The sequence below is a fragment of the Polyodon spathula genome, chromosome 6 (genome assembly GCF_017654505.1).
Source record: "Polyodon spathula isolate WHYD16114869_AA chromosome 6, ASM1765450v1, whole genome shotgun sequence".
NCBI lineage: Eukaryota > Metazoa > Chordata > Actinopteri > Acipenseriformes > Polyodontidae > Polyodon > Polyodon spathula.
In genome coordinates this window covers 74909345-74924965 of record NC_054539.1, presented here as the reverse complement: position 1 = coordinate 74924965, position 15621 = coordinate 74909345, and the positions used below count along the sequence as shown (strand labels likewise).

Genomic DNA, 15621 nt, shown 5'->3' with positions numbered 1-15621 from the left:
TCAGTAATTTATAGAATAAAACAAAAATGTTCATTTTACCCAAACACATACCTATAAATAGTCAAACCAGAGAAACTGATCATTTTGCAGTGGTCTGTTAATTTTTTCCAGAGAGCTCTCTCTCTCTCTCTCTCTCTCTCTCTCTATATATATATATATATATATATATATATACACACACACACACACACACACACACACACACACACACACACACACACACACACACACACACACACACACACAATTACTGCATCCATCTCAATTAAGTTTGCTATTATTATCATTATAAACAACCCAGCATACAAACGCTGTTTTCCTATTTTTCTGAAAGTGAAAGCATGTTCATCATGCAGGTGGTACAGCAGACTAGATGCACTTCTGTGATATTTTAACTCACTTTGACAGTAGACACAAGTAACCCTCTTTCTAACCAATAAACCGTTAGAAAAAAAAAAAAAAAAAAAAGAATTTCCCATTCACAGTCCTTCAGTTTGAGTTCTTTGCTGCATAATGCGATTCTGTGACTAGTGTTATATTCAAATGATGATGGCACTCATTCAGTCCTGGCATGCACTCGAGTGTTTTAAAATGGGACTGCAGGAAATGAATTACGGTCTGCTGAGAGGGACAAGACAGAGTAGTGAGATTAACGTGCATTAAAAACAAACAAACGCCTTAATCGTTGAAGTTAACTGCGATTGACAGCCCTAATATTAATATATAAATTAATTAAAAAATAATTTCTTTATCTTCAGGCTACTACATTGCCTCCTGAGTACAAGGAAGGGAAACTCCATGCCTACAGGTTGATTTGTGAGATGATGACCAAGCATCAAGATGTCCTGCCCAATTCTGATTTCCTTGTACACTTCTACCATGTGATGCACAAGGGCTTCACCAGTGACGATCAGGTAACACTGGATCTAGACAGATAGAAACATGCATCTTGGGTACTGGGGTTTGTCTTATTGAGATGAGCTGATCCTCCAGCTGTAGCACTGACCTCAGTTAACTGATCATTTCTACTGTGTGCGTGGGACATGGCAGTGGGTGAGGTGGGGGCAGCAGCAGAGTAAGAGGAGTGCTGCCTTCTACTGCACACAGCTAGGATTTTAAAGGATCAGCAGTTACAATGGGTGGAAGTTAAATTAATTTGATGTACTTTATTTGATTTACACATTCAGATTTATGTTTAACAAAATAACCGCTTTGTTTAATGTTTGTTTGAAAATGCACATCAAGGGTTCTGTTCCTAGGAGTAACAAGTTAGTTCAGCTCATAGTCCAAAAATCACTGGACTGACTTAGTACCTTGTTTTACAATCCTCTAGGGGCAGACGAGTGATACACTGTTCATTGCTATTGATAACATCTTAAAACCTGCAGTCTATCTGGAGGCATTCAGTCGTTGCAATTGAATCTATCCTGCAGCCTCTCGTTAGTACTGTCCTCTGTACTAAGCACAGGATCATCCCCAGCTAGTTCATAGCAATTGAATCTGTCCTGCAGTCTCTCGTTATTACTGTCCTCTGTAATAACCACAGGATCAACTCCAGCTAGTGCGCTGCTGTTAGTTCATTGCAATTGCCCATTTTTTTATTTTCTACCTGCTGTACTTCCTATATGCACTAGATGGCGTTGTGCTAAAGGGAAGAACAGATTTGTCTATTTATTTGAAGTTGCAGAGCTGGTAGGTTTCCATTCCAATGTTGCTTTAAAAAAAACTGGTCTTGTGTAGTGTGTTTCAAGTAACAAATAAGGTGATATATCTCTTAATAATAATGTGATATATCTTTTAATAATAAGGGGATATATCTTAATAACCAGGTGATATATCTCTTAATAATAATGTGATATATCTCTTAATAATAAGGGGATATATCTTGTCATAGTCAGGATATATCTCTTAGTAATCATATGATATATCTCTTAATAGTCAGGTGATATATCTCTTAATAATAAGGTGATATATCTTTTAATAATAATCTGATATATATATCTCTTAATAATAAGGTGATAAATAAGGTGATATATCTTATTATATAAGATCTCTTAATATAAGGTGATATATCTCGTAATAATCAGGTGATACATCTCTTAATAAGGTTATATATCTCTTAATAATAATCTGATATATCTCTTAATGATAAGGTGATAAATAAGGTGATATATTGCTTTATAACCAAGTGATATATCTCTTAATAATCAGATGATATATCGCTTAATAAGGTGATAGATCTCTTAATAATCAGGTGATAAATAAGCTGCTATATCTCTTTACAACAAAGTGATATATCTCTTAATAATAAGGCGATACGTCTCTTAATAACCAGATGATATATCTCTTAATAATAATCTGATATATCTCTTAATATATATCTAGATATATATATATATATATATATATATATATATATATATATATATATATATACAATATATATAATCTATAAATTAATCCAGTTATTCACCATGTTTCCAATAAGGTGATACATCGCTTTATAACCAAGTGATATATCTCTTAATAATAATGTAATAATCAGGTGATATATCGCTTAATAAGATGATATATCTCTTAATAATAAGTCAGTATATCTCTTAATAATTATGTGATATATCTCTTAATAATCAGGTGATAAATAAGGTGATATATCTCAATAATTATGTGATATATCTCTTAATAATCAGGTGATAAATAAGGTGATATCTCTTTATAACCAAGTGATATATCTCTTAATAATAATTAGATATTTCTCTTAGTAATCAGGTGATATATCTCTTAATAATAAGGGGATATATCTCTTAATAACCAAGTGATATATCACTTAATAAGGTGATATATCTCTTAATAATAAGGGGATATATCTCTTAATATATCCCCTGTGGATTTCTGCTGTATACTATGGCTTCTGTTTTAAACTTGAGGAATTGTATCCCCTTCAGGTAATTTCTCACCTTATTTTCCCATTTAAAGCCCTAATGCTATTTGTTTATATTCCTTTCAGTAAAATGAGACTTTACCCATTTAAACCTCAAGGTGGCACTCCTGTTTTTTCATTTTCAATCAGTCCTGAACAGAATGTACAGGGAGAGCTGTGTAACATTCACAAAGCTTCACCTCTTCAGTTATTTAACCAAGGCTATATGTCTGAAACTTTTTTACAACAATTGTTCATGAGCCCTACAGTCTAGAACACAAATATCAAACTGTGTTTATTCCATAAAAAATAAAATGAGTTAAATGAGTTAAATTATTGACGAACAGTAATGGTCTGTTAAGCTTCGTAGTTTCAGCAAACAGCAGATAATTTTGAAATTCAGTTTGGAAAAAATCCTTCAAAAAAAAAATATATGCGCTACTATTCATAAAACTTTATTTAAAAAAAAATGTTAATGTCCATAACAAAGATAAAGAAAACAAATGCAACATTGGGGTTGAATGTGCCGCTGTTGTAAAATGTGGTTGATTGATTAGGGTTGAGATGCATTGTGAGTTGCTTGGGGTAATTGGGTTGGTGGAATTGGACTGAATGCCACTAATCGGTGAACATCCAAGCAATGGTGGCACAGTCTTAGAGCCACCAGCCCCTGCTGGAAGATGTAAAGCATGACAGATGGCTTGAAGTTCAGTAAGCAGTAATTATATTACATGAGTAACAGCCTGTGAAGATTGAGGGGTGTGAGCGGTGACAGCTAGTGAATGGAGGGCACTCGCAGAGTGCTTTGTGCGGGGTTTTGCACTGTACTGAAAAGCACAGTTTAGCATAAGGGACTTATCACTTATTATTTAGGATTCTCTGGCCTGTAAAAAATGCCTCACATGACAAACACACATGTGCAGTAACCATTATTTGTGATGTGATTGGAAACCCTGCTCCCCCTGTAAGTGAAAACCCCAATGCACTGGATTCTGAGTAATTGGGTTAAGGAGATGTCAGAACATAGGCGTCAGGTCAGTATTTCTTAGTTAGTTCCGTATATAAGAAACATTTACCATCCTCTGGCTGGGTGAATGCCTTGTTCTTAATTTGAAGGACAATTCGTCAAGCCTCCAATCAAGACAGAACACCTTTTGTGCTACCCGAGTGAATGCCCCTCTTACATTTCTGTGCAAATAGTAAATCTGGATGTCTTTTAAAGCGGATATTGGTACTCTGATCCCTTGTCTGTGGAATCCTTCTCACCATTGTCACACTTTAAAAAGATAATTGTGCATTCCAAGTCTTGTTCAAAACCATTTTAACTAACCATTTTATCATTGGCCACTCTATCTCTCTCACTATGTGTGTGTGTGTGTATATATATGTATATATATATATATATAAATTCAAATTCCTTTTAATTATACTTTTTAGTTGGTATGGCAAATGAAACAATGTGCTTCTCAAGCTGCTCAGCATGTTTTTCCCAGATGATGCATATTATTTGGACTGCTGTAACAACTAATACATTCTCAGTGGATTGAGGTTTGCATCCTGTGCTAAATGAGACGATGCTGGTGGGAGTGTGTTATAATCTCGAGCTTTGTTATTACAAATACAATATGGGGACTACTGCTGTTCAGCTGCCAGGGTCAGGTAGGGCTGTGCACTGGGCCATGTACAAACTGGCTGGAAAACAGTCTTCCTGCTGAACAATAGGAAAACAGCTTGGCTGCTTTGCACTAAAGAGTCCCATTTCCAGTCCCGTAGCAGTGTGCTGGTTTGTGTTATAAGCAGGAATACGTACAGTGTATTAGTCTTTTATCAAATTGATAATTTACAGAATACACATTATCTGTGACTGATTGTTTATTCCGAGAAACATTTGTAAGATACAGAATATGTTGTTCTCACAAGAGATTAATGGGAAAGTTAGTTATACTCTATTATCTAACCTTTTTACTTTTGCTTTGTAGCGAACCCCTGAAATCTGAAAGTGTGTACTGTATAGCAGTAACATTTAGAGGCAGCAAATGCTTTTTATATAAACAATTTGTATTTTAGTTAACGATTTTTATTGACTTTTCTTTTTAAAAAAAATAATGATATATTATTATTCAGAATATTAATCACTGGATTTAGTAATACTTTGTCAAGACTCATAAAATTAAATGCCGCCTGTCTTATTGATGAATTGGACTCTGTACTTTTTATCAGATTAAAGCAAATTGAGGTACTGTAGTCCCATAAGATATTAACAGTATGTGATGAAGTGTATTACACTTTATTATACATGCACCTGGCTAGCACAAAGCAAGCCTTATTTTTAATGATTACATTGGGTGATGATGTATACTTCCTACATGAAAATACACTTGTGCGTGTTCTGATTACAGGTGCAGTAAAATAGCTGTTTATAACGCATAAATATGCATTCCACATTTATAAATGGATTTAGCAAAAGGGTTGTATGATTCTCAATTATCTGCTAAAAAATCAACAGGGTTATGACTGCTGGAAACAACATTATTGTCATTCTAATAATAAGCAGTGTTCATTACAATAAATAATCAAGACTTGACAGATTACCAACAATATCACAATAATGTATCCCAGCCCTTGTCTCTCTGATAAACTTTCCAGTCTTTACAGACTGATGTCAGTGACCTTCATGGGTGCTGTATTCTTTGAATCCTGTATGCTTGTGTTGTTAGTGGCACAGGCAGGAATGTGATTGGAGGTGGGTGAATGTGATAGAGAAGGCCTTACATATACATCTGGAAGCTCCTTGTATTGTATTGGATGCATCATGTTTATCAAGAAAATAACATATATTGCTTATGAAAGTGTGTGTGTGTGGCTGAAAAGGAGGCAATAGTGCAAGACATTGCAATACAACTCCCCATCAGTAACAAACATATAACATGTGCAGTGTGGGTACAACAGGAGCTTGATGACGCATACTAAATACCAAAGAGAATGTCTTCCAATGGAAATCTTCCAGTTTGGCTGGGGAACACAGATTGAGTTTCTGTTAGCTATGTCTTGTGTTTCCTATCTGCAGATTTCTGCACTTTTGTTAGGCATGGAGAGGGTTAATCAGTCACCCAGCATTACGTGAATGCATTTTTTGCTGTACATTTTTTTTTTTTTTTTTTACTGGAGAGATATAGCCAATTTTTGCACACCAAATTCTGTTTTTGTAATTATGCATACAGTGGAAATGTTTCCCAAATTGCTGCTTTCTCTAAAATGTTCATTTTGTGCAATCATTCTAAGGTTCAGAGCCACTAATTACCAGAGATTGTTCTACACTTTACATGTTCCAGAGGTCAATTATAAAAGAATGAAGAAAAATACAAATCTAACCAAATATGTAAAGCAATTTTCTATTACTGCAGCAACATTTTTCCTTATTACTTTAGTTTTTTCCAGTTGGTGTTTACAAAGCATTCAATTAAAGTGATTCATTTACCAGGTAGTGAGCAGCTGAACGTGGCTGGTGTCTACAGAACTGTGCTTTAAAGAGAACGAAAAAACATGCCTCTATTTGAACTGCCTGATTTGTACAATCGAATTTATAGAGGACAGATGTTCCCATTCTGTACCTTTTCTTGTAAACTTGTGGCTTAGAGATAAGGATTAAACACATAGCAGCTCTGTCAGTAACCTTTAGTTTCACATGCAGGTTAAGCAGCACCGTCAAGACAAAACAAAACCATACCAACCAATCAGATTGACAGGGGTATTCAGTGTCTCTGGGGTTTAATCATGTGTCATGCAGAAACGCTGATGCAAAGTAATAAGTGAAGAAACAATTAAGCTTCGCTCTTCTCATAGTGGCAATCTGTTTTATTGAGATTGCAGCACTTCCTGAAGTTTATTGGTAAATGCGTTATTGTGATTCTGTTTAAGAGAGAATAACCACATAGTGCAACAGTGTGTAAATGCATAATGTGTCAATGATGTACTATGACGTATTTTAGAGTTTAGCTTTATAAAAGTTACGTAAATTATGATTGTTGAATAAAATTTGTATTTTATAGCAGTGTTACCCTTAGCTTCCTTCATAGGAAGATACGTAACAAAAGGAAGTGTCTTATACATTTCCTATTTCCAATAATCATTGATTATAGTTTATTGTAAAGATGTAATTATACATGGTTATATTGATTATTTATATTGCTTTGCTGCGAATATGTGTTGTCTCAAATATTGCATTTAAACACAGTATTAAATCAGTTTCTCGATGTTTCTGGCAAATAGTACTGTGGGTACTAAATAACTGAAATTGAACATTAAAATTAATATGATATTTGATCTCCTTCTTAATCTCATTTCCAATTCAATATTAAAGTGATCTTGATACGAGGAAGCACATGGGTTAAGCACTCTCATACTGGGCCGTGGGTACTTATTGAACACAAGTTGTTTACTCAGACATTCAAAGCGACTGTAGACCTGTCTGCACTGCAAAGCCCACAGTGTCCTTCGCAGGCCGACGTTTGTCACAGAATGTTTCATTCAGCACATAAATATGACAGATGGGTCTTTAATAGGAAAGCGGAGCTAACAACATGGATGTTTACAATATTAATCTTCAAAATATGCTTCATCCTGCCACCTTGAAGCCAGGTTTGCACAAATCCCTCTTTTATTGCAGCATATGTCAACAGAAATGAACTCCCATCTGCTGCTGCTGTAGAGTTTGTTGCTGGGCACTCGGTGGTGAGGGCCCAGCACAATACCTGGGCTGTGTGTGTAATTACAGGTGTGTCGTGAGGAAAGCAGCACGTTAATCACTCTTTTAATTATAGGAAGGTGGATCTTTTGTTCAGCCTCCACAGCCTGGATTTGCTCTGCAGCATGTTACCAGCAGAACCCATCTGCTTCTTTTCCCAGAGTTGTTTGCTTTGTTTGGTTTTGCCTACACAGCATGAGGAAAAAGAAAAAGAAAAACCCAGTTTAAATATTAACCTGGGGGGGAGGATGGGGGCTCTACCTGGGCTGTAGTATAAAATAACTATCACATTCAAATTAAATCATTTGTTAACATATTGCTGCATACCAGTGGGTTGTGATACACGTAAGAGGGAAGCAGTTACTTCAGAGTATGATACTGTACATTTATACAACTAACAATTGAAAATAGACAACATGTACACAGTCATGTAACATAAAAAAACAATGACTGCTTATCTAGCTTACAGTAGACTGTGGAAGGTGGTATTTACATCACTGAACCCTCAGACCCAGCAAATATAAATAGACACAGCAACACTTTGCTACACAGCTGTATACTGTAAGCTAGTGTCCATTGTACAACCTCTACTATTGTCCACATATCCATCTTACTTCACCATTACAAACCTTTTTGTCAGAGTTGCCATACCCAGAGAGTGGTTTGTTTTTGTTCACAAATGAACCCGTCTGTAGTACTCATACTGTTATTACTTATTGTTATTATGTAATATACATTTTCCTATACTAGTACGCACTTGAACCCATAAAATAAAAACATGTATTAGTTTCTGTAGTCTTTAACTTTAACAGTCTTCCAATACAGTAATGGGATGGGGTGATGTTATTTTGAAGTCTGTTTTATTTCTTTTTTAACTCTAGGATGTTTTGAACACAGTCATCCGGTATTGTTCTCCGCGGTTCTTTTTTCTTGGTTTGCCTGGGTTTACGATGCTGGTTGGCGACTTCATCTCAGCTGCTGCCCGGATCCTTGGCTCTGAATCATTGGATGTGAGTATGACAATGTGAAATACGAGAGGACGAGCCATGGCAGCAAACAAGGCTCCCATCCCTCCACTGGAACAGGTGTGCTCTCATTAGTGCAGCGTGAACCGGGGCTCCTGGGACAGGCACCATGGCAGCCGATGTGTGAAATTGCAGGATAAAGTGACTCGCTAGCACTGCAAAGGTGTTTCATCAAAGGGCCAGACTGTGAGAACTCGCCTCCACACCAGCGTCACTGCAGCTTGACACACAGAATGCACGGCTCGGGTTTCAGAAACTTGTTACCAGTGTGTGCAGTAAAAAGAGAGGTGCGATTTCCAGGTGTTTCTAACCTGTTGTAGGTTAATATTTTTAAATAGGAATCTACTTCCAGCCGGAGCACTTAACACAAAACACAGAAACGTAACAGTATGTACAAAAATTGAGAGAATGTTGGATTTATGGAAAAAAAATCCAAATTATCGACAGGAGAAATCCAGATTATACTGAGATTTTTTTCCCCCCGATTTTTACAGATGTTTCCATTTAATACCATTTTTTTTACTGATTTTTATCCCTATTTTAATATATGTCAACTGGATTTTTTTTTAAAGATAAAAATTGAAAACACGGAAAACTAAGTATAGGTAAGGTAACTAAGTATCTGCATATAAACAGCAGTTGAATAACCCTTCAGGATGTGACTGGTGGAGCAGAGTTTTGATTTCCTAGGATCCTAAACCGAAACTCAAGGTGCCTTTGCCCTTTGTTGAAAAACTGTACTTTTAATTGTCAATGCTCTGACATGTACATACTAATAATGTTATGTGGCTATGAGCTGTAGTTTATGAATCCTAGTTCAATTATAGCAGTACAATTGGGGAATTCATACTAATTTGATTTCATTTAATTACATTTTTTAAGGCCCCACGCATTGAAGCACAAACTATTCTCGGCTCCCTAGTGTGCTTCCCAAACCTTTATAAGCAAATGCCTTTACTGCAGCCTGTTCCTGGATCTACTGAGAAATTCACTCGGAATGAGGACATTAAGGTATGTAGTGTACAGTAGACATCACAATTACTTTTAGGATTGAGACATTGTTTTATATATATTTATATATATATATATATATATATATATATATATATATATATATATATATATATATATATATATATATATAAAAAATCATGGTTTTCTGTATTCCCTGCCCATTTTTAATCCTGTCATACTTGTTTATTGTCATCGTGCTTTTCTGAATTCGCCACCCTTCTCTGTGAATTTGACATGCATTTTTGTAGATTACACTGACTAGGACTTTTGGGCCACCGTAATTAATTGTATAGGGTGATGTTAATTTAACAGTAAAAAAAGAGAAAGAAAGTGTGAAGACAAAAATAAAAACAGCTGAGAAATTAACATTTTAACGTGACATTAAAACAGTTTAATAGTAGTAAATAATGTCATGTTTTTTAGGACTATTTCATAAACATTTTACTGAAGAATGCCAGAAGTGAGCCAAGTGAGGGTGCGAGGTATGTGAATTGTATTTTTGTGATATTAGTTATTTCTAGGGTGTATTTGGCTGTGTCATATTTCTTCTTTTTTTTTGTCTTTGTATAATAAATCCAAAGTTGAGGTGTCATTATCAGTCACTGCTGTATCTGTAAATTGATACTGTGGGTTTTACTTGGTTAAACATTGTTTTTTAGGGCCAGTTATTATATGCCTGGATTAAATCTAAATTATCCATGTATCATATCCATTTTAAAGTATAGCAGCACCATCAGCTTTGATTTATTTCAGGCTTCAGTGACAGTTCAGGGTTTGCTCCAGGTTGCACTCACTGGGTGTCTTTTAATTGACTGTTGTGTTGTTTTAGATGCATCGCTGTGTGCAGTCTTGGGCTGTGGATCTGTGAAGAACTGGCCCAGTGCACAAACCACCCTCATGTGAAAGACGCTATCAATGTAATGGGTGTAACACTGAAGGTAGGCTTTTATCGCTCTTGCATAGAGGCTAAGCTAGGCTTCAGTTGATCATAATGAGCAGAGAAATAAATAGTTTTTATCATAGCCATCTGTACCTTTTAAATGTTAAAAGATCAATCTTGTTTCTAAACTACAAAGCGGTATGACATAAAATATGTTAACATAACATTATTCTGCAGGTTTCATTCGATTTTATGAAGCAACATTTGTTAGTGCTATGGCCATAGCTGTAGTTTTATTGCAGACATTTTACAACACCCTTATTCTGCAAAAACACATAATGTGCGTGGTATTCCATGTGTGCACCCAGGAGAAAACCTTGATAAACTTGTGTATTTAAAAAAAAAATAGTGCACGACACTAGAAAGATGTCTAAATTTCTCCAGTATTTTATATATTTTTTTTGGTTCTATAAATGCCAAAGATATTTATCTATGAAAAAAAAAATTTCATCTTACATTCTGTATACTGTACAGCCAAATGCAGCTGCAGACCATCGCTCAGTTGATGTAAACCAGGACCCAAAGGCGAAGCCAATGTTAGAGTCATGGCTATTTGCACTGTACAACACAGGCTCTCATACCATGCATACTGTGCATGTGGGAGCGCTTCAGAGCACTATTACACTTTAGGAACTGAAGTACGTTTTTTCAGACCTATTTTTCTAAAGATTTAGCAAATCTTTGGTCCCCGAAGGCTACAAACCGATAGTGCAGTGCCATTATTTCCAAGCAACGTGTTCTTCACACAAGTGTGCGGACGCAGAATATGTGCCAATTTAAACAGCTTCAGTGTCCAGTCTCCTGCTGCACCAATTACACTGCTAATGGAACAGAAATCATATCCTCTTAGGAGAACCTGCACAGGGATAAAGTGACCAGACGAAAAAAAACAAGTTGGAAAAAATAGGCTTTTTGTTAAAAAGCAAGTCTAAAACATTACGAAACACCCTACCACTTTTATGACTTTCACTTTTATTTACTGTTTCTGTCTCCTATTATTCTATGTATTGTTGCAACTGTATATGTAACTGTGGAAAAGTGGTTGATTGTATACAGGTGCAGGGGTGGTGCAGTGCTTGAAAGAAGCAGACAGAGATAATTGTAATCCAGTTTTTAGAAATGTTTTATTTTGTATTTCCAGGTCTGGCAACCAAACAATAGTTCCCCGGCAGTACAGACCAATGTGTACAGCACAGGGTATATAACAAGAACAGACAGTCCCAAATAATGAACAGTATCCGTCCCACAATAATACAAACACGGTCACCAGTCCTGGGTGCGTGCAGTAGTGCTTGTGGTGGGTGATACAGGTTTATATTTGTGACAAAGGTGCAGTGTTGTCCGGTTTCGTGCTGGCCCTTGGCGACAGCTCCAGAACTGTGTTAACCGTCTGGTAACGTACAAGACAAGACAAAACAATTACAAACAAATAAAAACACAACACTCACGATTTCACTTTTCAATACACTTTTACTGTTCTTCTGGTTCTTACTCACTACAAACCAATGCGAAGGAACAGATTACGATTTTCCGTCCCCCTTATATGCTGTCACGCATGACCCGCTGGTAAACGAGTGCAGCTGACTTTACAGTCTACAGCTGCGACGTCATTTCCCTTCCGAGTCAATACGCTCTTGCAACGGAGTCTCTCCTTCTTCCAGACTGACCGACTTTCCGACCCGGGGAAAGAACTGTCTCCCTCCAATCCCGTTCCTGCTGTTTAGCGCCCTCACAGGTCGGGAGGGAGATTTACAACCAAGATTCATTGCATTTATCACAGTAGCCCTTAACTCCTGAGGTGAAATAATATGCAGCAACAACAATTTCAACTCACAGAGAAGTTGTCATGTCAAGGCATCACCCAGCACCATACATCAATGAGGGAGGGGCTGCATTCTAACAAATACTTACAGTCAAATGAAATCTGAAGAAAACCCCAAGTTTTCTACTCAACCATCTTAGTTTATTTTCTTTCCTCCTCCCTACCCTTTCATAAATCTCAGTGGTTCTGTTGTTCTAGTATTGAGATACTTGCCACATCTATTTGCTTCCTTGTTCATAAGAGATAATGTCATGTTGTGATCAACTCCACTGACCACCTTCACAGTGGTTTAGTATAACTTTGTCCACATTAATCAGCTAGAGGGGTCTGGCTTTAATGAGTCCAGACAATGCATTTGAGTTCATTCTCTCTCAAATGTACCCCTTTGTGTCTGACACGGGCTGAAACAATTAAACTTTTACACTGCATCATTTACCAAGTCCATGTTAGATGTTTATGTGTATTTTGATTTGGGTCTTAATCTTGCTTATTTGTTTTCAGCAAGTAACCCAGTGCTGACCAAGCTGTAGTCAGAGAGCTATGTGGTCCAGGTACTGTTGCTGATTCTGTGCGGCTGGAAGCAGGCCAGCAGGGGATCGAAGAATTTAAGCAGTAGCTCACATTAGAATATACATTCAGATCCATTAGAATTCTACACAGCCTGGTCACTTTATTGCCATCTCAATTAGCTCAAGCTGTCTTCCTGTTCTTCACCCACCCTTCATCTTATTATTGGATGGCAAGTCGTGACTCTTACTTTCTTTGTAACTGTGAGGTCTCTCGCTCTCTCTCTCTCTACTCTCTGCCTTTCGTTACATTGCTTTTTGTTTGTTTTTTTACATTTCTTATATTTTGATGACTAAGTTCATATTTGATTGCTTTTAAATTGTTGTTTTGAAATGATTGATACAAATTCATGTTTTTGAGAACACTTGAAGAAGGAAAAATAAATGTCCGCAAGAATATAATACATGTATTTATTTATTTTTCTATTTAGCATTTAAAAGGAATGACGGGAACACTAAACATAAGGTTATTAATGAGTAGTGCAGATGTTCACAGGATACAGCTTCTTCAGATCTGCTTGTTAATACATGCTGACACTCCTGGAAGTGCTCTTGACATTTACAAACTGTAGGCATTCTTTATTTTTTTGTATCACCACAGACAAAGCATTAAACAGATACAACAGAATTTGCTTAGCATTTCCACAATACAATTAGAATCCTTTTCGTTCTTGTGGCAGTGCGATACAACTCATAAATTCTATTCATACTGAAGAAAGAGCTGCAAAATTAAAAAGTGCATCTTAAGAAGTGATTTCAATACTGAATCAGTTCAAAGACCTACTATATGGCATTACACCCTAGAAAAATGTATTTTGATTAGTGTCAAGAACAGCTCATCATTCGACCACCTATGTATGGCGAGAATCAATGATTCTATTTTAGTGGTGCAGCAAATGTGGCGTGCAGGTGGCATTGGCTTCATTTCATTTTCTGGTAGCTGATGACTGGAATTCAGCACTCCAGATAAGGTTTTGGGTCTGGGAGTAACTTACCCTCTAGTTTGAACACTGAGAGAGTAAAATCTATTTTCAGGGGGTAAAGTGCAACATTAAGTCATGAGTAATCACGATAGACCCTGTACAATCTTTAATGGTAATGGGGTTGGCATTAAAAAAGAGCCTTCCATTTTAACTGCACTACAACCACGCGTGTGTTCTACAAGGTTCTTTATTGGCTCAGCACATTTTTTTTTTTTTAAGGTATAACACTGGCTGCAAATTTATCATGTTACTTATATTTTGACATTAATTCTTAAAATCTGTGAACAGGTTAAAACGTCAATGTAAAGCCATACAGATAAATAAAATAAGGAGCAGCTGAGCAGCTTTGTTATGTCTTATTCAGGTTTCGGGTCCTCAGGAGGTAAATGCCCATTCAATAATGGTTACATTTCTATTTCAGGGAACTAGGGTTGTGGTAATAACCTAACGTTTTCATTCCCGGTTCATTAGGGACATCACAGTGCTTTTTCAAGACTTGATTTAAGATATTTTTTTTGGAATTTGCAAATCGCTGTTTCAGCGCATGACACATATGGATGTTTATTTAAAAAAAAAAAAAAAAAAAAAAGAGTAAATAGAAATACATTTATTTTTATTTTTCAGATTTTTTTTTGGTTTTGTTTTGTGTAATGCGCTTTGGAGTGGCCTGTGTCTTTATAAAGACCTAATATAGGGATTGAACGTAACCAATAATAATAGGCTACATTTTGTTATTATTGATCTATTTAAATAGGAGAGAGTTTGAAAATAACAGCACTCCAATGTAATCAAGCTACACTGCTTCTACCTGTGAAATGAGTCGGACACTCACTGTAAAGCTATATAGGGATTTCATGGATCATTTATCTTTCACTTTTATAGATTTTATTTTATTTTTCAGTTTGGAAACAAAGTGGTTGCTCATGTAGCGTGTGACATCTTTCATCTGCTAGTCTGTCACTGGCAGAACCTTCAGAAATATGAGGCCTCTCTTCCCAAGAAAATCACTGAAGTAAGTCCTGCAAAACTGTGCTTTCTATTTCTGTTTTCCATCAGTAAATTACATTGATCTTCAAAATACTCCCTTCTTTGTTTTCTGTTTTATAGATTTTTGTTGCCACGATTGCATTTCTCTTGCCAAGCGCAGAACACTCTACCGTGGAGGCAGATAAAAAAGTAAGACGCTTTCTTTTTTTGTGCTGTTTAAAGAGTATAACATGTAGCACTGAATGGAATTCTGCAAAAGGCTGTCTTCTGAATGCTTTCTAGAGACTAATTGAATGTGTTTTTTGTGTAGCTTGTTCTGGTGGAGCTCCACTAATGGAAAGCCCTTTTTTGTATTACTTAGCTAATGGTATCTCTGCTGCTCTGCCTGTTGGATTGGTGCATGGCAATTCCTTTGAATACACTGCTAGAGCCCATTGCCATGCCTGTACTTGAAGATCCTTATTCTCATAAAGCTCCTCTTCTGGACTATATTTACAGGGTACGTATTGTTCTGGCCCTAGTGGCTGCTTCACAATTTGCCTAACATAGCATCCAGGAGCGAAATGTACTGTGTTGCGCTGTTAGCAGCTTATAAAATGTATCCAAAGAGAAGCACTGGC

The 15621-nt window shown here is 36.4% G+C and overlaps 1 protein-coding gene across 6 annotated transcripts in view; it reads left to right on the top strand.

The window, feature by feature from the left end:
• The window catches only part of ralgapa2 (Ral GTPase activating protein catalytic subunit alpha 2), a 153009-nt gene that overhangs the window by 68946 nt on the left and 68442 nt on the right, over positions 1 to 15621 (top strand). For all 6 annotated transcript variants that reach the window (XM_041253769.1, XM_041253770.1, XM_041253772.1 and 3 more), the window contains 8 exons: positions 759 to 914; positions 8546 to 8674; positions 9572 to 9700; positions 10127 to 10185; positions 10533 to 10641; positions 14916 to 15026; positions 15122 to 15190; positions 15363 to 15500. In XM_041253769.1, the coding sequence (XP_041109703.1) occupies positions 759 to 914; positions 8546 to 8674; positions 9572 to 9700; positions 10127 to 10185; positions 10533 to 10641; positions 14916 to 15026; positions 15122 to 15190; positions 15363 to 15500 (900 nt within the window). The remainder of the gene's footprint in view (positions 1 to 758; positions 915 to 8545; positions 8675 to 9571; positions 9701 to 10126; positions 10186 to 10532; positions 10642 to 14915; positions 15027 to 15121; positions 15191 to 15362; positions 15501 to 15621) is intronic.